At 40.5% G+C, this 27746-nt stretch overlaps 4 protein-coding genes across 4 annotated transcripts; all 4 read left to right on the top strand.

Moving 5' to 3' along the window:
• Positions 1-1107: 1107 nt before the first annotated feature.
• On the top strand, positions 1108-22387 carry LOC118556188 (histone H1-like). The gene is made up of 2 exons (XM_036149050.1): positions 1108-1809; positions 22189-22387. Exon 1 carries the CDS (start codon positions 1144-1146, stop codon positions 1738-1740), a length of 597 nt encoding a protein of 198 aa, XP_036004943.1. The 5' UTR covers positions 1108-1143; the 3' UTR covers positions 1741-1809; positions 22189-22387.
• Positions 5701-6123, top strand: LOC118566579 (histone H2B 1/2). Its single transcript, XM_036149041.1, has one exon. The coding sequence runs from the start codon at positions 5714-5716 to the stop codon at positions 6086-6088; it is 375 nt and encodes a 124-aa protein (XP_036004934.1). The 5' UTR covers positions 5701-5713; the 3' UTR covers positions 6089-6123.
• LOC105916198 (histone H1) lies at positions 21495-22387 on the top strand. The gene has a single exon (XM_036149049.1). The coding sequence runs from the start codon at positions 21523-21525 to the stop codon at positions 22120-22122; it is 600 nt and encodes a 199-aa protein (XP_036004942.1). The 5' UTR covers positions 21495-21522; the 3' UTR covers positions 22123-22387.
• Positions 22388-26546: 4159 nt separating this feature from the next.
• LOC118566573 (histone H3) lies at positions 26547-27168 on the top strand. Its single transcript, XM_036149034.1, has one exon. It carries the CDS (start codon positions 26705-26707, stop codon positions 27113-27115), a length of 411 nt encoding a protein of 136 aa, XP_036004927.1. The 5' UTR covers positions 26547-26704; the 3' UTR covers positions 27116-27168.
• The last annotated feature ends 578 nt before the right edge of the window (positions 27169-27746 follow it).

The raw sequence follows: 27746 nt of genomic DNA, 5'->3' as shown, positions 1-27746 counted from the left end.
TTTTTGCTTGAATAAAAATATGCTGAAGAACCTGCTGGATACATATTGTGGATGCAGCTGAAAGTATTATCTGAAGGGCAGCTCTGTTTCTTGTAAATAGCTTATTATTCTGAATCAAATATTTTCATCATTTGTATTGCTACTGTGTTTGTAACTTTTTTTTGTCATTTTTGTTTTACCAAAACAGGTCTCACTTTTTAATGAGATCTTGGGTCTCAATCAGATAACCTGTAAAAATAAAGGTTAAATTAAAGGTTTTTTAAAAAAGAAAAAAAATATGTCTTCTAATCTGCTTTTCATGCACATAATGCGTACCAACTTGGGTTAAAGTCAGAGAAACGAAATGCAAATCATGTCCCACTTCCTACAACTGAAATAAATTACATTTAAATCAAATGGCAAAGTATTTGTGGCCCTGTTTTGATTTTTTTTTTTAATAATAATGAGATCAAGAAGGAAGTAATTAGATAATACATCTGATTTATATTTAGAAAACCAAATAGCTAACATATACTGCTTAAGTACACTACAAAACCAGAATATGTTAAAATTGTCCCACTTTTTTAATCGAAGACTCATGTTAGCAGAGGTCCTTTCCATCGGATTCATGCGAGAGAAAAGTCCTGACAGGCTGAATCATGGACAGCTTCCGTGTGTTTACTCCCGTGGAAATATTCTCCATTTACCATTAAGATCATCACACCAACACAACCATTTTATATGCATTATATCCGCAATCTTGTTTTATAACGACAGGATGGAGGTTATATACTTTGCACATTGGTTTTAGAGGTTTTAATGGTCAAAATGTGGGGAAAACTCGGCAGTCGATGGACAGAATCAGAGAGTTTCTGACACCTTTGAGCGCTCTTGGAACTAAAAGGGAAAGTGCTGGAAACCAAATGTGACCTCGTTGTGGAGAGAGAACACATTTCTTTCAGTTAAAGTAAAATGTATAATAAAAATATTACATCTGAGGAAGATTTAAAGCCTTAAAGGCGGCGAAGAAAACACAGATGCGGACAGATTTGTGGCGGCAGCAGAGCAGCGGGCTGAGTTGTTTCTTCACGGTTCTCATGTGTGTTATAAGTCCCGCCTCCTGCTCTGAGCCGCACACGTTCACAGGAACATTTAGAGAGAAACATGGCAGAAGTAGCTCCAGCAGCGGCACCGGCGAAAGCCCCGGCCAAAGCCCCGAAGAAGAAGGCGGCCTCCAAGGCCAAGAAGGATGGACCCAGCCTCTCCAAGCTGATCGTAGCCGCCGTGGCCGAGTCCAAGGAGCGCAAGGGCATGTCTCTGGCGGCGCTGAAGAAGGTGCTGGCCGGCAAAGGCGTGGATGTGACCAAGGCCAACAAGCGCATCAACACCGCCGTCACCAAGCTGGCGACGGCAGGAACCCTGAGCCAGACCAAAGGCACCGGGGCGTCGGGCTCCTTCAAGCTGGCGAAGGACACCAAAGCGGCTAAACCAGCCAAGAAGGTGGTGAAGAAGAAGGCTCCCGCTAAGGCCAAGAAGCCCGCCGCTGCCAAGAAGGCCAGCACCCCCAAGAAGGCTGCCGCTAAGAAAACAGCCGCCAAGAAGACCCCCAAGAAGGCTGCGGCCAAGAAGTCCCCCAAGAAGGTGGTGAAGAAGAGCCCTAAGAAGGCTGCTGCCGCCAAGAAGCCAAAGGCTGCTGCTAAGAAGCCTGCAGCCAAGAAACCTGCAGCAAAGAAGCCCGCAGCTAAGAAGGCCAAGAAGTAAAGCTGCTGCAAGACCAGCACTCAGTGCACCAAAGGCTCTTTTCAGAGCCACCACTTCTACAATTAAGACATGATTCCTCATCATTTCAATATATACAGATTATTATATAGATTACCACAATCTGATACATTTCTCTTAAAAACCATTGAAACAGTCTAGGTATAACTGCAAATTTTAGGCTAATTGAATCTTGATTATATGCCTGATTCAAAGTATTCAGCTGTAAGCAATAAGCTGACAGTTCAATGACACGTAGAATTACAAGACTTTACAACTAACTCCACATCAAAGTTATAGAGTTATGTTTTACGCTCAGAGATGATGTTAATTTCTTTATTTGTGGGTTATTACAGAGGGATTTACAGATGTAAACCACTGAAATAATTTAGTGAGCATGCCATTTATATCATGTTTATACACTGATTTAAACTAAAACACAGCGTTATGTTATGCTTTATAATGCAGCTAAATTCAACAAATTGTTAGACAATATGGATATTGGACAACTCAAAATATTACCTGTTTCAGGATTCAGTGGCTTTCAACAAACTGACAAAATAACATGCAAAATTAAAATCCGATTCACCATTAACTGCAACTCCAATGTAAACAGACACTGTCTGCAATTACACTCCACATATCAAGATTACATAGATTTTTTTTTTTACAAAAAAAAATATATTCAATTGTTTTAAACCTCATTTTATTTTATAGCTTTTAACAAAGGGGAAATAACATGGATGTAAACCACCGAAATAATTTCAGTAAACATCATTTAAATGTATTAATTAAAACTGTAAGCTAGATAACTGAACCTTTACAACACAAATGAAACAGAGGAAACAGGTGTATAAACCTCTACATGTATTTTTTATTATACAAATAATTCTTGTTTCAAGCAAAGAAATAGGGCTTTTCTCAATGGGGTACCGCGAGCGAGCTATTTTTAGAAACGTAACGTCACGATGACGTCACATCACGTGGTACGCAGTAGGGCAAACTTGCATAGTCCGCCGCTGTTTCGCTGTAAAAGAGACGTGCGTTACCCTTGGTTTTACTCGGTAAACGACTGCTTTTTCCAAATCTAAAACCATGGTTTTTAAACATTGTTGCTACGGAACGTGCAACAGCGACTCGAGGTACGCTGATCGGCCGCATATGAAGGATGTTTTCTTCAAGACTGCCAAGGAGAAATGTGTGCGCTGGGTACACCTGTGCGGTCAGCCTACACAACAGTTCAACGCGGAAAAAGTTACCAAATTCACCTACATATGTAGCAAGCATTTTGTCGGAGGAAAGGGCCCAACCGAAGAACATCCTGACCCAATTCCAGCGACATCAAGTAGTGAACAGGTAAGAGTATTTTGGTGGCCGACATGTTAATAAAGTAGCGCCTGCTACCATGATAGCATATAGGCTATCATGGTAGCAGGCGCTAACATGATACCCTGCTACCAGGATAGCCTACTCAAAAACATTTCAAATAAGACAAACATTAAACATATACCGATCCCTGGACAGTGATTACAAACAAAAAAAAACGGCCGACGACGCCATGACCGCCGCGCAGGAAAAAAAACAACAAAGCTTACCGTTCGATCAACTCGGCCCATTTTCCGGTCTTTTTAAGCCCTCGACACTCAAGCCATCGTTTGAGCTGAACGTTGGTGTGTTCTTCGACAGTTCGACCAGTAATCCGTGCGCCTGGGACAACGTCTTGGGAAAGTTTAACGGCTGCAAAGTCGGTCATATCGCTGTTTCTGTTGCGTGTGTTATAGCTGGTTGCTACGGGCGTTCTCTACCTGTATGCCCTACCTAAGCGGCAAAAGGGGCGTTGCTCTTGAGACGGTGACGTCACGTGCGCGGTACGCTATTCCAGCGACATCAAGTAGTGAACATGTAAGAGTATTTTGGTGGCCGACATGTTAATAATGAAGCGCCTGCTACCATGATAGCATATAGGCTATCATGGTAGCAGGCGCTAACATGATACCCTGCTACCAGGATAGCTTACTCAAAAACATTTCAAATAAGACAAACATTAAACATATACCGATCCATGGACGGTGATTACAAACAGAAAAAAAACGTCCGACGACGCCATGACCGCCGCGCAGGAAAAAAACCCAAAGCTTACCGTTCGATCAACTCGGCCCGTTTTCCGGTCTTTTTAAGCCCTCGCCACTCAAGCCATCGTTTGAGCTGAACGTTGGTGTGTTCTTCGACAGTGCGACCAGTAAACCGTGCGCCTGGAACATCGTCTTGGGAAAGTTTAACGGCTGTAAAGTCGGTCATATCGCTGTTTCTGCTGGTTGCTACGGGCGTTCTCTACCTGTATGCCCTACCAAAGCGGCAAAAGGGGCGTTGCTCTTGAGACGGTGACGTCACGTGCGCGGTACACCATTGACGTCACATTTGCCCAGAGACAGCTTGAGTTTCCTGGATTTTTGGACAAGCAGAGTACAAATTATGACCGGAACAACCGCAATGCCAGTCATTTTGGAAGATGATGACCGTCCGGGAGCTTCATTTCTACATGCTTCACTCGAGAAATCCAGCATAGAACAGCTGAAACGTTGGTTGAAATGTAGAGGCCTCGGAATGTGTGGAAAGAAAGCAACAGGCCTGTAACTGGTAGGTTGCTGGTTCAATTCTCCATCTCAGTCGTTGTGTCCAAGACATTTCACCTGCATGGCCTTCTGGCGGTGGTCAGAGGGTCCAGTGGCGCCAATGCATGTCAGTCTGTTAATCTGCCCCAGGGCAGCTGTGGCTACAAACATAGCTCACCTCCATCACGGTGTGAATGGCTGACTTTAGTGTAAAGCGCTTTGGGGTTGTTGCACTTGATAAAGAGTTGTCAAGTACAAGCCCTTTACCATTTAATAAGGGATCAAACGCAAGGAAAAAAACTTAGCTGAATTTGCATAGAATTACAGCTAATACGACGAAAATATATATTATTACAGGCTTATGTTTTCAATTATTATTTGGCGTTCAAGAGCTTTACTGACTTTTTTATGTTGCTCTCAGAAATCCATGTCGTACTGACCATTATGCTCATTTAAAAAAGTAGCGTAATGTTCTAATTTCAGCTTCTACAACTTTTAGCGTAACGGTCCATAACACTGAAATGCGCTGGCGAAAACCCTGTGTGTGAGATGAGAGAAAGCTTTGCTAAATCCATGGATATGAATTATGTACAGTGCACCAGTTTGTGTCTAGAAAGCTGAGGTGTCCTTTATCCGAGCCAGATGCAGACACCTTTACCTCAGACTCCAGCAACAACTAGTCCTGTCCGCTCTGAATTTGGGGGGATTATGTTGCATTTAACATGGAGCTATGTTTCCCCCACATGTGCTTTAGAACAATACTACATCACAATTCTGCCTAGGACACCAAAATGGAGGGAGTGGACTCTGATTTACACATATTTTACCGGTGTTTCCTTAACCCCAAGGCAGGGCGCACATAGTACAAATGAAACAAATCAAATTGCTCCCCGGGCTCCGCACATGGATGGGTTAAAAGCAGAGAACAAATTTCGTTGTAATGTATGTTTCAATGACAATAAAGATGATATTACTATTACTATTACTTATAAACCTTCTATTTCGTATAGGCTCTGGCCAGTGGGTTTATGGCCTAAACCTTTTAATCTCTCTCTCTCTCTCTCTCTCTCTCTCTCTCTCTCTCTCTCTCTCTCACACACACACACACACACACACACACACACACACACACACACACACACACACACACACACACACACACACACACACACACACACACACACACACACAGGAAGAGAGAGAAAGAGAGAGAGAGAGAGCGAGAGAGAGAGAGAGAGTGCGCGCGAGCTGAGCCAATCAGAGGTGGGGGACAGCGCAGTGTGATTTCCATGCAGCCTCTATAAGCTCAGTCTCCCTCCCCCTGCTGGATCATTCGTCGCTGTTTGCAGGAACAAGTGATCAGGATGCCTGAACCCGCTAAGTCTGCGCCCAAGAAGGGCTCGAAGAAAGCCGTGACCAAGACGGCCGGCAAAGGAGGCAAGAAGAAGAGAAAGACCAGGAAGGAGAGCTACGCCATCTACGTGTACAAGGTGCTGAAGCAGGTGCACCCCGACACGGGCATCTCGTCCAAGGCCATGAGCATCATGAACTCGTTCGTCAACGACATCTTCGAGCGCATCGCGTCCGAGGCTTCCCGCCTGGCTCACTACAACAAGCGCTCCACCATCACCTCCAGGGAGATCCAGACCGCCGTGCGCCTCCTGCTGCCCGGTGAGCTGGCCAAGCACGCCGTGTCTGAGGGCACCAAGGCCGTCACCAAGTACACCAGCTCCAAGTAAACAACCAGTTTACCGTCAACACAACAAAGGCCCTTTTAAGGGCCACCCACATGTAACTTTGAGCTTGACTCCTTTCTTGTCTATCCATATATTCAAATTTATGTAATCCTTTAAAGTTTTTAAATTATACCAGCCACATAAAATATCGAGCATGTAGAGTTAAATATCAACCATAAGGTCAAACTGGTTTTATTAAGCACTAGATCTTTCAGGAAAAGCAGTTTGAGTTAATTACTTACCATTATGCTAACATTTTTCTCAGAAGACGGCAAAGGAAAGGTGGACAAGCGGTGAAAGGTGTTTCTGGCTCACTGTTAGTGAAAATATCACGGTCACACCAAAAACTTTTACATGTGTTGTGTAACTAGAAAAGGTTGGTTAATGTTTCATTTTTAAGACAAAAGAACTAAGTTTATTGAGATTTAAGGAGTTGGATAAGTTTATAGGAAGTTTTTTAGTTTTGTATGGGTTAGCTTTTAGCGTAGTCCTATATCTACCCCTTCAACACGGATGTAGTTGAGAGCAGCTAATTATAGTTCTGTACAATTAAGATCATTTGAGATGCAGCCTAAATAATCAGTAATGTGGAAGCCAAGTGGCCTATATATGCACACCTTTTTGAGGGGTTCCCCCCATCACTGTTTGGACCATATCAAATTTCTTGAAAAATTTTACATTCACCTTAACTTAAAATATCTAATTAGTATTAAAGGAAGGTTGACACTTAAAAGAAAACCAATGTCAACCACTTTTCTAGATGGATGGGTGTCACGGAGGCAAATGCTGGCAAAAGGATGTGCACAAATAGACCACTTTTTAAATGTTTTACAGTGTATAGCATATGGTGAAAAAACTACATTTAAAGCTCATTTTATCAGTGCACCACATTCAGCCACAAAGTGGTTGTGCGCAGCGGACACACGGTTGGACAGGCGGTGTTATGGCTCTCCTCTCCGATTGGCTACATGTAAAGACGACTGGCAGGTTGCCTCGTCCTGCGATCAGGAAGCCTCAGACCACACATGCACATGATGGATCTGGGCTTCAAAATAAATCTGGAAAAGAAAGTGTTGCTTCCTTCTCAGAGGATATCCTTCATAGTCCTCTCTCCGGACTCAATTCAGGCCAGAGTGAGCCTAATGGAGGAAATCAATGCTTGACTGCTTGTCCACGTTTCACAGAAGAAATCTGGTATCTTTCAAACTCTGCAGAAGGCCGTTGGGAATGATGGCCTCAGCATTAGTAGTAATCCTGCCGGGACATATCCACACATAATGAATCCAACGATGGGTGGCCTCTCAGTAGTTGAGGTCACTGCGGTCCATGGCGAAACACCGATGCACTGATGCAGGATGTTCCGATGGGAGTAATGGAGAGCGGAAAGGTTGTCACAACAGATGCCTCCCTGTCAGGCTGGGGAGGTATAGATAAATGGGACCTGGGGTCATATGCGGTCAGAGCACATACATTACTTGGAGCTCATGGCTGTTTACCTAATGTTAAAACATTTTCTCCCCATCCTGAGATTTCACCACACTGCAAAAACAGAACTAAAAATAAGTAAAATTTTCTTTAAATGAGTGTATTTGTCCTTGATTTGAGCAGGTAAATAAGATGATTTGCCAATAGAATAAGATTTTTGCACTTAAAATAGGAACCATTCATCTCCATCGTCTTATTTCAAGTGCAGGATGTCTAATTATCTTATTTTAGGGGCAAAAATACTCATTCCATTGGCAGATAATCTTATTTACTGGCTCAAATCAAGGACAAATAGACTAACTTTAAGAACATTTTACTTGTTTTTAGATCCGTTTTTGCAGTGCATGTGCTGATCAGAACAGACAGCACAGCAGTTGTGGCTTATATCAACAGGCAGGGGGGCCTGAGATCACCGAGGGTCCACATGTTGGCTCACAAACTAATCATTTGGAACATCAGACATTTTCAGTCTCTGAGGGCCACTTGTGTCCTGTAAGTGCTGAACTGTGGAGCAGACCTTCTCTCCAGAGGGAATTCTCTGTACACAGAGGGAAAACTCCACCCAGGGGTGGGGTGGAAACAACGGTCTGGCAGACGTTCGTTCAGCCATCCAAGGAACTGTTTGCCTCCAAATTTTCAAACATATTAATCATAATAGAAAAAAAAAAACATTGGACTCACTGTACTTTGTTGAGGGGCACCATTTTCAAACAAAACATTCTCTGATAAATTATGTCCTATGCTTACTTGTATTGATTGGTCATGTAAAAAATCTTTTATACACCAAAACATTGAACCACTAATTCCCATCTTTTTTCTTACTTTATCAAAAAAACTTCCTTCCACATCCTGTCATAGGCTTTCTTTATATAAGAACAGCCTCCAGACTCTCCTTTTTATGTTCAAAACATAAAATAGTAGCCATAGTATTTATATCTTTCCTAACCATCTCTACAAAATAAGTCAATCGTTAATTTATCATTCTTTCCGTTATTTTACATACATGTGAAATTAAAGCTATAGGTCTAGAACTTGCTGGTAAACGCTCTTTACCTGGTTTTAGGATTGAAACTAGAATTGCTTCTTTCCATGCTGAAGGTAAAAACAAAATGCTTCCTCGACTGTATTATATAATTTCATTTGTCTCAGTAAAGGCATTTTAAGTACAAATATACAAAAAAATGGAAGGTGAAACATTTTTCTGCTAGTTTTCTTATATACGTGTTTCTACATGGTTGGATTGGTCCAAATAAGCATCAATCTGGCATCAGTCAGGAAAGTATTTGTTTTCTATGAATACAACAAAAGTAACTGTAATTTGAAAATTAAGAGAAATTTTCTTCTAGTAGTACACAAAACTGAAATCTACAGATGAATATTATGAAGAAGATGATGATAATGTATTTTGAGAACTTGCAGCTAATGATGTTTCAGCACACCAGGAATTGAATCTTCTTTATTTTAACAAGAAGTTTTAAAGAAGCGTTTTCTCTTCATTTCAGAAGTCACATGACTGGATTTCCTTACGATTGAGTCTTGAATTTGTGCCAATTCCATTTTATGGACACTAGAGGGCAGTAAGTAATTGCACTTTCTCCCCGCACCACCATAGTTTTGTTTGTAGAGCCAATGAAGGCGGAGAGGAACATTTTCTCCATTTCAACTAAAAGGTTTTAGCTGTTTGTGTGGATGCTTCGGTGGGGTTTATCTGTGAATCCTTATTTTATTTATTTATTCATTGTTATTTTTCGTTTTCTACATTTCCAAGATTGGAGAAACAGCTTCTTGACGCTGAAAGACTCATTTAGTGAATCTCCGGTGAGTTGCATGTTTAAAGTAGCATGGTAAGCTAGCACGGAGCCACGTGTTGGTGCTACTGTGATATGTAGTCGATTACTGAATGTGAATATTTATTAAAGCAAACAAGAGAGCATTGACGTTAGGGTGTAAATATTTTTTGCACTATCTCTGCTATTTATCTTCTGAATCTTTCAATCGTAAATATAGAAAATAAACAAATGACATTCTGCTTAATACAGGTGGTCAGGCATGTGAAGCACCTTTCAGGTGTTTGTAGTTTGCATCTCAGCAGAAACACGAAGGGCTTTTCTCTCTGCTCCAGGGTTTTGTATCATGCTGTGATTGTGGGAACCAGCAAGCTGTACTGACTGATGATTTTATATTGTTTATGCAGGGAATTTAACCCAGCCTGTCCAGCTGGCCGTCCTCTGTCCTTCATCCAAAAGAGGAAAACAACGCAGAGCCGAGGCGAAGCCGGGTTACCTAAAGGTTCACACTAGTTGAAAAGGAGAAGGTACTGTATTTTTCTGACTACATGGCGTACTTAAAATCCTTAAATTTTTTTTAAAGATTGATTATGCGCCTTATAGTCGTTGCACCTTCTTTGCTCAGTTAAAGATTTCATGTGGTAATGCACTCAGAAATCTGTAAAATGTGTAAGGTTTAGGGTTTTTGCATCATCTAAGGACACTCCTCCAATAGGGCTTGGTCGTCATGACGTATTACTTTGTGTGGCCGCCATATTGAAAGCCTCCGCGGCTCCGCCCCCGCTACTCAGACTACTGCCTATGACTACCGCATACTGTACTCCCTCTCTCACCCGTGTTTTAATTTGATTAATTTTACCGTAACTTCATTTCAACCATGGTAAACCGTTGCTGTGTTGTGGGCTGTAACAGCGCAACACATGATCGCCATGGGAAAAACATAGAAAATGGGTTAACTTTCCACCGCTTTCCTGCCTGGAGGCGCAACCACGGGAGAGACAGCAAGCGCAACGGAGTTGTCGGCTCGCTTGGATCGCGGCTTTAAGACTACCGATCATAACTTTCCACAGTATCCCGATGTCAATGAGAGTGTGTTCCCTGCATTTTCATTCTGGTAAGTTAAAGATGCACAGTTTTATTTAATAGCCTACAGTTTCTTTCCTTCAGCCGCGACACCACATACATGCACATAAATACTAAAACGGCAGCGGGAAAAGGCTCAAATACGTGAGAAACCCGGAGGGTTTAGGGAGGGTTTGGCAGTTAACGTTACTAACTAAACCTTTGAAACACATAGCAGCTAGTTAAAAGTACATTACATGCGTGAGTGGTTGTTAGCACTAACGGTTAGCAGGTGCCAGAGCCCGTCTGAGCGCAGCTTACCTTTGTGTGAATTACTGTGTTCCCACTGTTTGCTGGCTTTATGATCTGCAGCTCCTGAACCCATCCATTCATAAACTGCACATGAGACTCCAAGGATTTGTAGCTTTGTAACTGTTCTGAAGTCTAGGCGCTCACATCGCAAACAAGGTAGCCGAAGACGACTGATATGCAAAACAGTGGCAACAAGTGGTCGTCGGCGCTCCATAATAATGCTGATTTTGTCAACATACCGGTCCCTGATTTCTCTATTTAATGTGTCCCGGTAAATTTCAGATCCTTTTCGGGATTTTAACATATTTTTTAGATCTATTCTTTCTCAACTCTACTTCTACGTCTCTTCGTTCAACAACGTTATGTCAGAGGTATTTTAACGTTGCGTTGCTGTCAATATGGCCGCCACGTCCCACAATGCAACGCGGATCCCGGGCCCTATTTCTGCAACCATGGCAACCTTAAGTATGACAATTACAAGACATTTGAAAATCATGATACAGGACACATTTTGTTTTTATTAATAGACTTATTGTTTTAGGGCTGGACAATATAGAAAAACAGCCTATTGATAAAATAGAAATCATATTGATCGATATTGATAATGATCAAAAAACATTTCAAAATATACATTTTAAGTGCAGCCCTGGCCATTTTATGCTGTTGCTTAACGACCTAAGTTATATTCAAATAAATGGCTTCAAACACAATCCTTTATTCAACCAACTTTTTACAAAAACTGTAAGTGTTAAGAAAGAAAAAGTGCTCTCTGAACTGTCGTAAGGTTGATGGAGCTTTCCTGGGTTTGTGATTGGTTGGGAGGATGCAATGACTAGTATTAACCTACACCAGGGGTTTTCAAATTCATTGAATGTGAGCCTCCCCTTAAAATAGGTAAACATAACGACACAAACCTAACGCATCTTTCTTTTGTGTTCCTGGAATGCTGTGTTTCAAAAATAACCGATAGCCCAACACTTGTTTTTTTTATTGTATTTCTTTTAACAAAGTACATTCATAAAATATCCATCCAAATATTTCCATTTTGCAGGCTACTTTTACTGAAACATCACGGACAGAGGGCTTAGTTTTAAAATTGAGCTGTCATTAGAGCAAAATTGAAGACAATTGTTTTCAACAGCAGACAAACTGAACTAAACAGACGCCAATGTCAAACTGAACTCACGTTCCATATTCCAATTTACTTTTTTAGGCTAATTATACACAATTTAAACCTATTGCTATTTTAACAACCAAGCATTTTATTAGATCTTATCACTTATATGATGAATTTCTGATGTTTGGCACTTTGTTTTACCTTGTGTTGAAGTGCTCTTTAAATAATGATGATGATTATGATCAGAATAAACTTTTGCATCACCTCCCAGAAGCTGGAAAGAAAAGAGACCAAAACATTTTTTACACCTCACTTAGTAACTCTAATATTTTAGTCTAAATATTTTAGCCTAAATATTGTAAGCTAAAATATTAAACTTTTTATTTGTTTTTCTTCAATCCCAGGTTGACGCTCATTCTACGAGCAGTCCACACTGTCTTCACTTGATGAAAATGTGCCCCATTTTTTGGAGGATCTTAAATGATAAAGCAGAATTGAACAAGTGGTAAAAGTTGGTAAAAAAGGCTTAGGTCTAGTGAGCAATTTAACTAATTTAGGATTTTATTTCAAGTTCATTGTGAGAGAGATACAGAAACAAGATCTAAACAAGATGCAAAGGATAAGAAAAAGTTACAGCTGAGCCTTATGAAGACCAATTAAGTTAAGAAAGTTAAGAAAACAGTAATAATTTTTAATTAATTTAAAGTAGGAATGTGGCAAAGTCTACAGTAAAGCTCACAAGTATTAGCATTTCTTCCTGAGTAGTTTTCCATTCTTACACATATGTTGTTCCTTTAAGCCCTGAAGGATAAGGAGGAAAAAGTAAAGCAAGGAGAACCAAATGGGTAAAGGAATTCAGAGCAGCTCAAATGACAACTAGGAAGACAGAAGATTTAGAGTTGTATATTACATAGGTCTCTGTTCCACACTACCTTCTACGGCGCTTTTCTGGGATATCATTATCTGTTTGAAGATCCGATGTTGCTTCTGCCCTTGCAAGCTTCCGTCGTGCTTCTCTATAGTAGTCTTTAGAAAAGACATTTAAAAAAAAAAAAGTATTAACACATTTGTAAATCTATAGGTCACGTTGTCAAAATGTTCATACAAGTAAATGTCACCTGCATTTCCAAGGACACGCACATAGCATATCTTCCATGAAGCATCTGGCTGTAGTTGTTGCTTTACTGCATTTGTGACATTTATACCAAGGCCTGCTGGCCAGAAGCACTGGACCTTGTTTTCATCTGTGAACCAACATGATGGGATAATAGCTTTTCAGCTAATGCCGGATGATTTGTTGGAGAGGGTTTTGGGTCTTTGCACAAGTCGCTTCAATGTCCCAAGATCATTTTCAAAGGGAAAACATAACATATTTTCCAACGCACCATATTTTCTGGCATCATCAGCTAAATGTATGAGACAGTGACAGAAATTGTCTGAATTCTGTTGCCTTCCATTGACTGTATTCCATCAGTGAACGTAGTTTTCTAGAAAAATTTCTTGGAAGGTGATCTCTGACTGATTACAAGTGATTAGAAATAATAGAAATGGTAACTGCAGACAGACGACACCTTAAAAGGTCCTTTGATCCACAAACTTATAACTTTTTGAACATGTCCTAAACAAACTAGATGCATATAGTCAAGCACAAAGCTTGACACCATTCCTACACCGAGCTGCTGCAAGGGTGAAACTCCATGATGGTGGTCTTCATCTGTCAAAAGTTCAAAAGTTTCATCTGTTCGTAGTGGTGCTTTACACTCAGGAAACGCAACCGTCTTATCCATGTAAATCCATGCTCTGCACAGCGTTCACAGGAGCTGTAGCCAGAATGACCTTTGATACATTTAAAAAATGCACGAGCAGGTGCATCACAGATAAAGGCATCTGGCAGTGCAACATTAAAATGTTTCCCTCTGTAATTCAAACCGTCTCGAGTTACTGACTTCATGTCTTCAATAAACTCTTTTAAGTATGTTGTGACAGAGTCAAGCTTGGCCACACCTGCATACAAGCCAATGATAAACACATCAGACTTTGGAAATCCCTTAATCATGGCCAAAATAGGCCACAACTCCATTTTGGAACTTTTGAAGGGTGGTAAGCCATCAGTATTCACCCGGAGAGTCAACGTATCAACTGAAAGATAAGAGTCATTTACCAGCTGTGAAGTTAGTGCCTTAGCCAGTCCAAAATGATAGTAAATACCGTGTCCCATTTCTTTCACTTCAAAGGTTTTGGGAGTTGACAAGACTTGTAGAATCCTTGGGTAAATCCAAACCATAGTGCGCTTAAATATGTAATAGATAACTTTTGATCCAGTGCAGGACTACTCCCCGGGTGCCATCGCGCTCCAATTTCTTAATTAGTATTTCATGATTTACTGTGTCAAAAGCTTTTTTGAAGTCAATAAATATACCAACTGCAGATTTCTTATTATCTAAGGCGCTGGTAACTTCCTCTATCAATTAAATGACTGCCATTGCTGTAGATCTTTGTGATCTTGTCTCTCTTCCTTGTGTTGTTAATGAATGTTTTAGGTGTTTGAACCTGACAATTGGTGATACGCCTTATAATCTGGTGTGTCTTACATGTGGACAAAGACACCCATGGACACATAAATTTGTGGTACACCTTATAATCGGGTGTGCCTTAAAGGTCTAAAAAACATGGCATATGCTTTTAAAAATCACGTTTTCTGTTCACAGGAACCCAGGTCAGACTAACACCAGAGACATGGGAATGCTGTATGAAAGTCAGCACCAGTATCAACACCTGAGCCACAAGAGGACCAAGGAGGTGAGCGTCAGTCCTTTTGAGGAGTTGGACCTCATGTCCATCAACGATGCATTTTCAGATGATGCATCTGTAGAAGGTGTATAAAAAATACATTGTTTGCCTCAAACAGCTGACTGGGCTGTTCTGGACCTGCAGCTGTGGAGAACCTTCATAGAAATTCACAAAGTCAGTTTTTGTAATTTGTTTGTTCAACAGTATATACTGTTTATATCACTGTATATATCTGTATACTCATTAGACTTTTACATTTACATGAGAAATCCTTGTTGTTTGTTTTCTTTCAGAGATGAGATGTTTGTGGTCATAAACATCCTGGCAAAATCAGCCCCATGCTCCACAAAAACATGCCCACCTGCCACCTAGGGCTGTGTACTTCCCAGGGTGTATAGTATCCCAGACTTTACAGATGCCAAGTGTACAGACTATTTCAACTTGCAAGCATCAAAGGCTGGACCACACTTCCCTGCATAATTTTTGGCTTGGCAGGAACAGCAGTCAGCTCTCATACAACAGCTGAAGGAATGGGAAGGCAAGGCAACTTAATTTATATTGCTCTGTTCAGTAACAACACGATTCAAAGTTGTGTACCTGAACATAAAAAACGTTACAGGCTAAGTAAATCCTTGACTAGACTTCTTTCATACATTAACAAACATAGAAAGACTTTGCTTATTTCTTACTATTAATAGAAACAATTAAGTATATTCTTGGGGATTTCTGATCTAAAGTCTTTTCTTTTTTTCAGAAGGTATCCTGTTGTCTGGTGACTGCAGATCTGATGGCCCTCATTTAGCAGAGTATGGTTCATACTCCCTCAGAAGACAGAATAAACAAGGTTTCCGATGTACAGCTTCTACAGGTATGCTCACTATTATGTATTCCATTCATACATATATAGTAGTGGTTACAGAGTATTTTAGAGTTAATTTCTTTGGTTACATGTGTTGATGTATTTGATTTTTAGTCTAGTTTTAGAGCTCTGAGGTTCCTAGCAGTGCTTAGTGCAAGCTTGAAGGCCTGTCAGATTTTTCCTTAGGGAAATAATGTGTGTAGTTTATTTTGGTGTAGCTTTGGGTTACAGGATCAACTGGTGTAGTTAGTCAGGCAGCGTTTGACAACTGTCACCACAACATCAGACATATTCCAGGGTGTCTGTGGGGTCTTAAAGTCTTAGATTTGAAAATTCAAGGCCTTTAAAAAGTCTTAAATTCACTGAGTTATCATTGAAGTCTTATTTTTTTTTTTAAATGGGACTTAATTTTCTTACGCCTGCGTAATGCTACCTCACAATGAATTGCTCCCAAGACAGAATTATGCTTTATTAAAGGTGCGATGACATCACTGTATAAACTATTCATTGTAGTTGATATTGCTACATATGTAAATTCTCCAAAGAATTTAATAACAAAAATAACGTCAACTTGTTGTTTTGTCAGGCCAAATGTCCCTCCTCAGTTAAAGTGTTGTAGTAATGATATGTGGCTCTACCGAGTTGACTTCACTCTGATTGGCTACAACCGTGTTTGGAAAACCAGTCAAATGCGGCTCCACACCTCTCTTCACACAACTAAAAAAACTCAGCCAACCAATCAGCTTCTGCGTTGTTGTTTAGTCCATATCACTTGATAGTCCATACAATGAAAGAGAAGAAGTAGTGCTGCCGTTGTCATGGACAAATGCTAATATAACAACACTTGGTTACTCAAGTAAATCAGTTATTCTGGGCCAATTATATTTAACAGTGTCTCTCACCAATTATTTTTATTCATTCAGATTGCTGTTCTTCATTACAACAGCAATGGCAACCGAGACATGACCAGAACCAAGGAGCGTGTGCATAGGTATGCATTGCACTAAGCTGCGCTTTAAGAAAGGTGGATGGTCTGTCCATCCAGCAACAGATGAACCAACTTACAGGGAAAGGATTTCAGACTGGATGATATTATAGTTTATGTCTGTTTGCTAATTGATGATTGTAGACTCTGCTACACGGCTACTCAGCAGGCTGCAAGAGACCTAGAACCCTCAACTACTGAGCAGTGCCGTATCTGCCATGGATCTGCTGACTTCAAGGGGGAGGATGTCTGCGCCGAGGTCATCAGTGTTTGCCAGGAGGTGACACCAGAGGAGGAGGACAAGCTTCCTGATGCTGTTGATGTCGTACATTGGATAGGGAAACATGATGAGGTTTCTTGACATCCTTCTGAGGTTAGTTTCCAGGAGGTTGAGAAAGACAATCTGGAAATGTGCAAAAAATTGCATTTAGTCAGTATAAATAACGAAACTGGAAAATCGGCTCCCATTTTTTTCTTCAGCAACAGAAGAGCACTGATCAAGATCAGAAGAATGTCCAGCGGCAGCAGCATTCGTTTGTGCCCGTCCTGCCAGAAGGGCTACATCCTGGGGTTTGACCTGCACGCCGTCTGCGAGCGTTGCCTCAGGTCTGCGGCATGCAGACCGAGGCATGCTGCAGACCGCATGACGACTCGCCCTCACGCCCCAGTCGTCATGCTTTTTCTGCAAGCTCCTCTCGCTCGAGGACAAGCAACAGAGGGTAGCAAGCTTCAAGGTGGCCCCTGAGGAGATTTTTTTTTCCTGTGGCAGCAGCCCAGCTTCTGCTCTCCAGCTGGAGAGCATGGACGTAGAGGAGGAGCAGCTCCTGGTCTCCCGCTGTCAACAACGACCCCGCTCCCGGCTGTTGGAGCGCCCCTAGAGCTGCCGGAGATCATCCAGAAGGCCACGGACCGTAAAGGTCTGGCCGGTCTCCACCTTTAACGCGGGTGGAGGGATTCACCGAACGGGGCTTTCCACCTGTCCATCCTCTGTGTTTGGGACAAAGACCAACAGCCTCGGTGGACAGCGGCCTGTTCCCCCCCCAAGAAACATGATCAGCTGACTGTGGGGTTTTCTGATCGGTCCCACCAGTGTGCCGTCCAACTTGCTGCGGCCACCAATAACATCCCTGGATCTGCCGACCGAGGTGAAGAGCCAGGTCTGCCCGCATTTCTGCCTGGTAGACATGATCCAGAGGAACATCTGACAGCACCTTTTCTCCTCCATCCCAGAGGATCTGAAAAAGGAGATGCTGGGAAGCCCCATCAATCCAGATGCCCTGTTCGGGCCTTACTTTAAGTCGCCGCTGGAGAAGCTCCAGAATACCGCAGAGGAGTGGAAGACACTTCGCGACCTGGTTATATTCAAAAAGGATTTCCCCATATCTAAACATTTGTTCCTCCTTATTAAATTGTTTTTCAAGTAGAATACTATGAGCCACCCAGTTCTTAATAAATAATGCTTTATGTTTGTAACAGATATCCTGGTTATTCCGAATAAGAAAATTGTGGGGGAAAAGTTATGTTTATAAACCGATGTCCAGCATAAAAGTAGTTATGGATGTTCGATAAGTTTATAGGAAGTTTTTCAATTTTGTTGTTGCATCTTAACAAAAATTCATGGCCTTGCAAGTAGTTAAATAAGATTACTTTTTTTCCCCCCAAATAAAATCAAATGATCAACCTTTTTGCAGAGTGTGTTGGGGACATCGAGCGCAGAACGTCCATAGACAAGAGGGCAAAGACCTTCAGTTTTGACCAGCAGAACTCGACCAGTTATAGTCAGATCTCTTTGCAACCATAAATCAAATCTGTTAAAAAAATATTCGTAATAGGTTAACATTTTTTGTTTATTCTTGCAGTTTTAGCTTTAATTGTTGTAATCCCAATGTACTTCACTACAGACTTCACAGGAATTCCTGACAAAGGGTGTTCATTAATTAGTTTTACTGGAAGAAGATTGCACTTAGATAAGTTCAGTGTTAGACCAGAGGCTACTGAGAAAGCATTTGTAAGTTTAAGTGCAATGTCAATTTGAGACTGGTCTTGTAAAAACAAAGATGTATCATCAGCTAGCTGACTCTATAAAATGGTTTTCCCTCTAACTGAAAGGCCCTTGACATCACTATTCTTAATGATGGTAGCTAAAATGTGCACAGGAAGAAGAAATAAAAAAAGGTGATACAGGGCATCCCCGATGAATTCCCTGTTCAATTTGAAATCTTTTGGTGTTTTTTCTCATGGGCATCAAGAGTGCGGATCAATTTTTTTTAAGCTGTTCTCCAAATTTAAACAACTTAAGGGCTTTGAAAATGAATTCATGTTCAATTGAGTCAACTGCTTTTTGAAAATCTAAGAAGAGAATAAAACTGTTATCTAATACTAATTTGGCATAGTCTAAAATATCAACCTTATATTAATAATATATCTTCCAGTCAAGAAACCATTCTGAGATTCCTCTATAATACAATTCAGAACTTTTTTTAAGTATTTTCGTCAGACATAAAGCTATAATTTTATAATCATTGTTAAGCAAAGAGGTGGACCGCCAACTATCTAAAATTAGAGCATTTTACTGCGGTTTTGGGATTAAAGTAATCAAACTGAGATGGTGATGGAGGAAGTTTTTTATTGCTGAAACTCAAACAGTTCTATGAACATGTAATAAAATTCTAATGTTGGACCATCTGAGCCTGGGGATTTATTTAATTTAAGACTTAATGGCTTCCTTAATTTCATTGGACATCATTGGAGGGTCACAACATTTTTTGTTATTTTCAATTATTTCTGTTCCCATTAATGATGTAAAGTATTCAAGGTTCTCAAGAGAAAGCCTGGATTTATATAATGAACTGTAAAAGTTTTCACATATATTTGTAATTGTTTTAGGATCGCAAACAATAGAGCCATGTGAGTTAAGTTTTGTGATCCCATTTTATACTTTTCTTCATTTTTCCAATTTAAAGAAGTAACTTGAATTTGCTCCCCCTTTTCTAGCCATTTGGTCCGTGAGCAAATAAGGCTCCTCTAGCTTTTTTGATATATATTTGATCAACCTTAAGTAGAACTGTTTGGAACTTTGCTCTCTGTCCTTCAGATATATTTTTTTGTAGAATAGAGGATAAAGACATTAATTCAGACATCAAACTATTTTCCTCCTTTTTATTTTTAATCATATTTGCCTCGGCCTTCCTTTAAGATCTTTCTCAGTTCAAATTTTAAAAGCTCCCAGTAACGTCCGTAATTATTTTCAAATTGTGCCAGTTTTAGGTATTCTGAAATGTTTATTATTGTTATTCAGTAAGCAGGATTCCTTTTATTAATTTTATCAGAGGATATTTGAACACATAAACAAATGGCTTTATCATCTGTAAGGGGAACTTGAACAACCTCAGCTTTGCAAGTCGAATGCTGTAAGGAATCAGATATTAGCAAAAGTTAATTCTTGAGTGTTGGAAACTGGATTTGTTTTTCCATGTGTAGTTTGTAGCATTAGGGTTATTTACCCTCCATATATCTATTAAGCCTCTCTAATTCATAAAGTCCACAATCTGTGTCTAATACTTTGTCGCCATCTTTCGGAGTCGCAACAAAGGGACTAGCCACTGCAGGGCTTCTATCACAAAGTACAACGATCATTACATTTAACTTGTTTACTGAAAAACAATGTGGTTACAGCGATGCATTCTGGTTACAGAAGAGAAATGCACGTTTGCTTTAGTACATTACAAAATCAGAATGTGTTAAAATTGTCTTTATTTTAATCAAATATTTGATGTGAAAAGATTTTTCCTGGCCATTGAATGAGTGAAGTGTGAAGTTAGTTTAATTATCCATCAGATAACACTCATCACTCATGCATTGACTTTTAGGCAATTCTCTGCAACTAACTTGCTTTTTCTGCAGCAACAGCATTGTTTGTTTTTGTTGAGGTAGAGATTTTGCACTCTATTGCCACTTTGAACATCTTCTCTGCTAACTTCTCATATATGTTAGTGTCGCTGACCTGTTCATTCTCTGATCTGTTCTTCAAATTTAAAGGAAGTGTCAAAAATCACAATAATCTTTAGTGCAAATGGTTGCCGAGATGATTTTAATGAACCTGCATAACCATTTAAAAGAACAGATCATCTAAATAACATACTTTCAATTTTTCCTTAAATATTTTTTTTGTCCCAATCCATATCTGTTGATTCCTGAAACAGTTTATGTTTAATTTCTATTGAAAGGGTTAGGGTCAGACAAACTAATAAAATGCAAATGTACCCGAATTCTGATACAACTGAAATAAAAAAAAACATTTAAATCAAATGGTGAAACATGTTTAGGCCATTTTTGATTTCATGAAAATAGTATTCAACGAGATCAAGAAGAAACTAGATTGATATTAAAAACAACAAAAAACACACGGTGCATAACTACACTACAAAACTGGAAAGTGTTAAAATTGTCCTATTATTTTAATCAAATATTTGATGTGAAAATATTTTTCCTTTCCATCGGATTCTTGCGAGAGAAAAGTCCCGACAGGCGGAATCATGGACAGCTTCCGTGTGTTTACTCCCGTGAACATTTTCCCCATTTACAATTAAAATTGTCACACAAACACAAACATTTTATTTGTGTTATATCCGCAATCTTGTTTTTTAACGACAGGATGGTGGTTATATACTTTGCACATTGGTTTTAGAGGTTTTAATGGTCAAAATGTGGGGAAAACTCGGCAGTCGGTGGACAGAATCAGAGAGTTTCTGACACCTTTGAGCGCTCTTGGAACTAAAAGGGAAAGTGCTGGAAACCAAATGTGACCTCGTTGTGGAGAGAGAACACATTTCTTTCAGTTAAAGTAAAATGTATAATAAAAATATTACATCTGAGGAAGATTTAAAGCCTTAAAGGCGGCGAAGAAAACACAGATGCGGACAGATTTGAGGCGGCAGCAGAGCGGCGGGCTGAGTTGTTTCTTCACGGTTCTCATGTGTGTTATAAGTCCCGCCTCCTGCTCTGAGCCGCACACGTTCAGAAGAACATTAAGAGAGAAACATGGCAGAAGTAGCTCCAGCAGCGGCACCGGCGAAAGCCCCGGCCAAAGCCCCGAAGAAGAAGGCGGCGTCCAAGGCCAAGAAGGATGGACCCAGCCTCTCCAAGCTGATCGTGGCCGCCGTGGCCGAGTCCAAGGAGCGCAAGGGCATGTCTCTGGCGGCGCTGAAGAAGGTGCTGGCCGGCAAAGGCGTGGATGTGACCAAGGCCAACAAGCGCATCAACACGGCCGTCACCAAGCTGGCGACGGCAGGAACCCTGAGCCAGACCAAAGGCACCGGGGCGTCGGGCTCCTTCAAGCTAGCAAAGGACACCAAAGCGGCCAAACCAGCCAAGAAGGTGGTGAAGAAGAAGGCTCCCGCTAAGGCCAAGAAGCCCGCTGCCGCCGCCAAGAAGGCCAGCACCCCCAAGAAGGCTGCCGCTAAGAAAACAGCCGCCAAGAAGACCCCCAAGAAGGCTCCGGCCAAGAAATCCCCCAAGAAGGTGGTGAAGAAGAGCCCTAAGAAGGCCGCTGCCGCCAAGAAGCCAAAGGCTGCTGCGAAGAAGCCTGCAGCCAAGAAACCTGCAGCAAAGAAGCCCGCAGCTAAGAAGGCCAAGAAGTAAAGCTGCAAGACCAGCACTTAGTGCACCAAAGGCTCTTTTCAGAGCCACCACTTCTACTATTAAGACATGATTCCTTATCATTTCACCACATATATTAGAAAAACATTTGCTGCACAATACAGTGCCAATTGGTTCAACATATAACCCCTTTCAAAGTATTAAGTATTGTCATTAAACTGACAATGCAATAATATAAATAATTACAAGACTTTATGACTGAATCTACACATCAGTTGCCTAATAGGAGCAAACTCAGAAAAAAAAACACCTACCTTCATTGTCACATTCTTTTTAAAAATATGTTTACTTGAAATGAAATGTTTCATTTCATGAAATACTGCTGTATAAAACTCAATGGACTATCTCCATCTCCTCTGTATGGTGGCCCAGAGGTGTCAACACAAAAACAAAAGCCGCAACGAAAAATATAAAACCACAACGGAAGTCACGTAACAGTCTGTCGATATACATGACAAGAAGAAGCTGACCCACAAAAAAAAAAAAAAATCTGAAGAAGGAGCTTTGCTTGCAGACTCACAAGCGAACATTGCCCGTTTGATGAGTAAGTAAAACGTTTTTCTTTAGTTATATATGGTACAGGTGTACCGCTATTCCAGAAAGTGGGTTTTCTGACAACCGTTTAACCTTCTGAAGAGAGAAACATTGCATTTTAGGTTTACGAGTCAGTGGTCACCATGGAAACGAGTCAGGCAATTTGGGATAACTTGCATAAAACGGAGAATTTATCTCTCAGAAACTCCCTAATTGAAAGTTATAACTCCAACTGTATTGTATTCTTTGGTTAAATTGTTTCCATAGAGTCGTTGAGTTGTTCCTTACAGTAAGCGACTATTTTGTTTTCCATTTGTGCGTTCAGCACATTATAAATCAACAACTGCCATGTATGGAACAATTTTTTACCTATTGTGTAATGAGGGTGCAAATATTCTGTATGGGTATAAAGACTCACTGATTCTTCTTGCCTCTTACCAGGTTATGGTTTGTCCATTTTGTGGTGGGAACCTTCATGTCGTTTTCTCCTATTGTGGCAGAAATATTCAGTTTTTAAAGACTCATCAAGATGACGGTATGTTTTACTCTGAAAGTTGGTGATGTCATTAATTCCTGATTTTGTACTGTTTATTGATCATTCAGTAAATATAGATGAAACAAAGTGTATGAATATGGCACATTTTGTATTCTTAGATCTAGTGCCTCATTACTTCCCCTCAGATCCTGAAACCACAACTGAGGATGATCTTATCGTGAAGCATTTCACCGAGGGCCAGTTATGAAGTAATAAGAGACTTCCTTGCAGCCAAACATAATATTTCTATGAGTCTTAGCACTTTAAAAAGAAGATTACAAAGTGCAGGCCTGAACAGGAGGACAAATTACACACCAATTGCTACTGTGCGTGCAGTTATTTCTGATGAACTTAAGGGATCAGGCCAAATGCTAGGTTACAGAGCAATGTGGCAGACCCTTAAACAGAAGTATTCTCTTATCGTTAGAAGAAGGGATGTGATGCAACTAATGGGAGAATCGGATCCATCTGCAGTAGAAAACATGTCTAGGCGAAGATTTGTCCGCAGAGCATATCATTCAGTGGGACCCAATGAAATTTGGCATGTTGATGGGTATGACAAATTAAAACCCTATGGAATTGCAATAAGTGGCTGCACTGATGGATTCTCCAGAAAAATCATGTGGCTCAAATGTGGAAAGTCCAACAGTGATCCTAGGATTATTGCTCAAAATTATATGCAGTGCATTTCTGAGTTTGGAGTCTTCCCAATGCGCCTCCGTACTGACTGCGGAAACAGAAAATGGATTGATGGATCTCAAAGAACTTCATAGTTCTTTGAGATCATTGCACACAGATGAATTTGCAGGAGCCAAAAGCCACATGTATGGGACTTCAACATCCAACCAACATATTGAAAGCTGGTGGTCCTACTTTTGGAAACAAAGGTTTTTGGCACATAATTCAATTTGTTGAAGTCTCTATGAAAATAATAGTGCATTTACTTGACATTTCTGAATCTGTTGCATGTGACAATTCTGATCTACATACACACTTTACTTCTGGCTTTATCATATACACTAGTGTCGGCTTCAGACTATTTGTGTTCATTTTAAAAATCACTTTCATATAACTGTACATCTCTAAAAGCAACTTACATAATTTTTAGTGTTTTCTCAGGGCCAAAATCCATCTTAATAAGATGCATGTACTTTAACTAGGAGTCAGTTTTGTATGGATCTGTTCAGTGACTTTAGGGAAAGGCACCTCTTCAATGGCAGCAGCATGGTCTTAAAATAAGATGGTAGTGAGTTCCAAATCTCACAACTCTTAACAGAGAAGGCTGTCTGTTCCAAGGTTGTCCAACAAAACGGATTTCTACAGTCATAATTCGTGTTGCTTCTAGTGACTCTACTATTGCTTCTACTGCGTATTGGACATAGTACCGGTACACATCACATTACATAGTGTATAATTATTTAAAATTCTTCCCACAACCAGTCCTTTTCCCCATGCCATTAGACAAAATAAAAAAACTAAAATAATGTCAATACAAGAATAAACATTTCTTTCTTGCAGACAAAAAATACAATTTGTAGCATTTTTCCTGTTACTTTAGATAATTTTAATATGAATTAATTTTGGGTCTCTGCATCCTTTTCCTGTGACTAACAATGGAGATAAATGGAATGGCATTAATATGCCTCTAAGAAAAGTAAGCTTAATTTTTGCAACTGTCTGTAAATGTGGACTTTTTTCGTACTTCCTCAGATTCAACGGCAGAAACTGTGGATTCCCTGTATCTGCACAAGCCCTGAGCCAGTTAAACACTCTCATGTCTGCGACAGGAACTCAAAGTGATGATGATGAACTGGAAATGTGCTTTGAAGAACTGCACATGTATTTGCCATAGGAAATTTTGAGGTGTAAAGATATTCAAGGCATGGCCGAGGGTCCATACCAGCAGGCAGAATGCGTGGCACACCTGTTGCAAACATAAGGACATCCTCCAGTATCACCTCACTGTTATCTTCTGAAAGTAGAAAAAAAATACCAACACTGAGACATTATAAGTAGTTCATTTTCAGTGTAATAAGTGTGATGTGGAACCAATAAACCAAACTTCACAGTCAAGAAGGTAGTCGGCCCAGAAACTTGTTGTCTTGTTCTCCTGGGACCTCTGGTTGTTGCCATCTGGACTAAGCTCTGGTCGGAAGAGATTTTCGATGTCCACAGCAGACAACTTTTTCTCAGCATGGCACAAGACAGGAGTCAGAATATTAGGATATTGCTGCAGGGCTGTTAAAAACTGCAAAGTAGCAAGTCCATTCTTGAATCTGAAAAGCAATAACAGGTTGCTTAGGAAATTACATGTACAATTTGTATAAGCTACTAAGCATTGAAATGAAATATATGTTTTATACCACTCAGTTATTGCATTTACTTTTTAGCAAAAACGACAATAACAAAAAACAACTACCTTTCGATTGCGCTGTGATTCCTTTCTATTATGTACCACCTGAGGTACTCATTCATAATGGAGTGCTTTTCCTCCAATGAATAGGGATGCTTTAAGCACCCTGCAATCTGCAACATGGTACTGTGCTGTACCATTAAGTCTCTGAGGGTCTGCAATGGGGAAGCATTCTGGATCTAAAAAAAATAGGAGATGAACTTTACTAATTTCAGATAAAAGAAAGTCATTATATAGAAATATCTGAATAATCCATTGAACATTTCCAAAGAAATACAAATGACTCCATTTATAGCACACAACCTTACTGTAATGACCATCATACCTCTTGTAACACTTTCCCTATTTCTTCATCTGTAATGTCTGTTACAGATGAGTGGAAATTGGACTGCCCTGAGAACCGTTTGTTTTGGCTCTGTCCGTGTATTTTGAGTAGCACTTCTTGTGGTAACGAGCACAGCAGGTCTTGGGCTCTGTTTGGCATTAAGACAACAATTCTTATTGCCACATTGCCAGACTAGACGCTGTAGGAAAAAAAAAAAAAAACTTGATTTGCTGTTTAAACCCATATAAAAGGTGCATTAAATCAAGTCTTTGGATCAGGATTTGTGTAGTTATTGCTTTTAACTTGCCTTGTTTGCCTGTCATTTTTAACATGGGGAATAAAAAGAGAGTTAATTCATCGTACATTTTTTTATTTCTAATAATTTAAACTAATCCTAAAAATAGCAAGAAGCAAAAGATCTTACCATATACAGAAATTGATTTAGTTATGAAAATTACTAATATATTTTATTCTAACTGTTCAAACATATTGCATTGACATTAATAATAATAATTACAATACCCGCCTTAGTATCATTAAACCAGTCAACCCCCTCTTCTATGTTCGTTAGATTTCTATCGCGCTTTATTTTTAAAATTTAAATCCAACCAATAGCTGAGTGAGAATGGTTTCACCGCGTGTTGAATCTGAGCCAATCAGAAACGATCCCGCCCCTGCCAGTCTCTTTATAAAGCCGCTGTCCGCTATCGAGACTCATGTCTTCAGTTAGAAACGTGAAGAAAGCTCGTGAGCTGCAATGGCCAGAACCAAGCAGACCGCTCGTAAATCCACCGGAGGAAAGGCTCCCAGGAAGCAGCTGGCTACCAAGGCTGCCCGTAAGAGCGCCCCGGCTACCGGCGGAGTGAAGAAGCCTCACCGCTACAGGCCCGGTACGGTTGCTCTGAGAGAGATCCGCCGCTACCAGAAGTCTACGGAGCTGCTGATCCGCAAGCTGCCCTTCCAGCGTCTGGTGAGGGAGATCGCTCAGGACTTCAAGACGGACCTGCGCTTCCAGAGCTCTGCCGTGATGGCTCTGCAGGAGGCCAGCGAGGCCTACCTGGTGGGTCTGTTCGAGGACACCAACCTGTGCGCCATCCACGCCAAGAGGGTGACCATCATGCCCAAGGACATCCAGCTGGCCCGCCGCATCCGCGGAGAGAGGGCTTAGATTGACCCCAGTACAAAACACCCCAACGGCTCTTTTAAGAGCCACACACATTCCTCTAAGAGCACATTATTCCTCTTGTTTATATGATATAGGTTGACAATTTGTGTAAAATAGCGGCGTGGGGTGGCACTATAGGCTTCAGGATAATGAGGGTTTTAAAGGAAAGACACTATTAATTTCCAGAGCGAAGAGATTTAAACACCCCAACGGCTCTTTTAAGAACCACACACATTCCTCTAAAGAGCACATTATTCCTCTTGTTTATATGATATAGGTTGACAATTTGTGTAAAATAGCGGCGTGGGGTGGCACTATAGGCTTCAGGATAATGAGGGTTTTAAAGGAAAGACACTATTAATTTCCAGAGCGAAGAGATTTAAACACCCCAACGGCTCTTTTAAGAACCACACACATTCCTCTAAAGAGCACATTATTCCTTTTGTTTCTCTGAAACATTTGTGTAAAATATCAGATACATTATAAATTGGGTATTACCACTAAGGAGAGGTGTAAGCCATACACACACCTACAGAGCTCATCAGATTCTGCTGTTTATCTCAACTACATTTTATATGTAGAGACGATCATGAGTGTTAAGTAGTCTGGGTTTCTATCTTGTAACACTTGTTTG

The sequence above is a fragment of the Fundulus heteroclitus genome, chromosome 17, assembly GCF_011125445.2.
Source record: "Fundulus heteroclitus isolate FHET01 chromosome 17, MU-UCD_Fhet_4.1, whole genome shotgun sequence".
NCBI classification, from domain to species: Eukaryota; Metazoa; Chordata; class Actinopteri; order Cyprinodontiformes; family Fundulidae; genus Fundulus; species Fundulus heteroclitus.
This window is presented reverse-complemented; position numbering and strand designations above follow the sequence as displayed.

Coding starts and splice junctions, on each gene's coding strand:
- LOC118556188 (XM_036149050.1), top strand. CDS start 1,144: ATGGCAGAAGTAGCTCCAGCAGCGGCACCGGCGAAAGCCCCGGCCAAA.
- LOC118566573 (XM_036149034.1), top strand. CDS start 26,705: ATGGCCAGAACCAAGCAGACCGCTCGTAAATCCACCGGAGGAAAGGCT.
- LOC105916198 (XM_036149049.1), top strand. CDS start 21,523: ATGGCAGAAGTAGCTCCAGCAGCGGCACCGGCGAAAGCCCCGGCCAAA.
- LOC118566579 (XM_036149041.1), top strand. CDS start 5,714: ATGCCTGAACCCGCTAAGTCTGCGCCCAAGAAGGGCTCGAAGAAAGCC.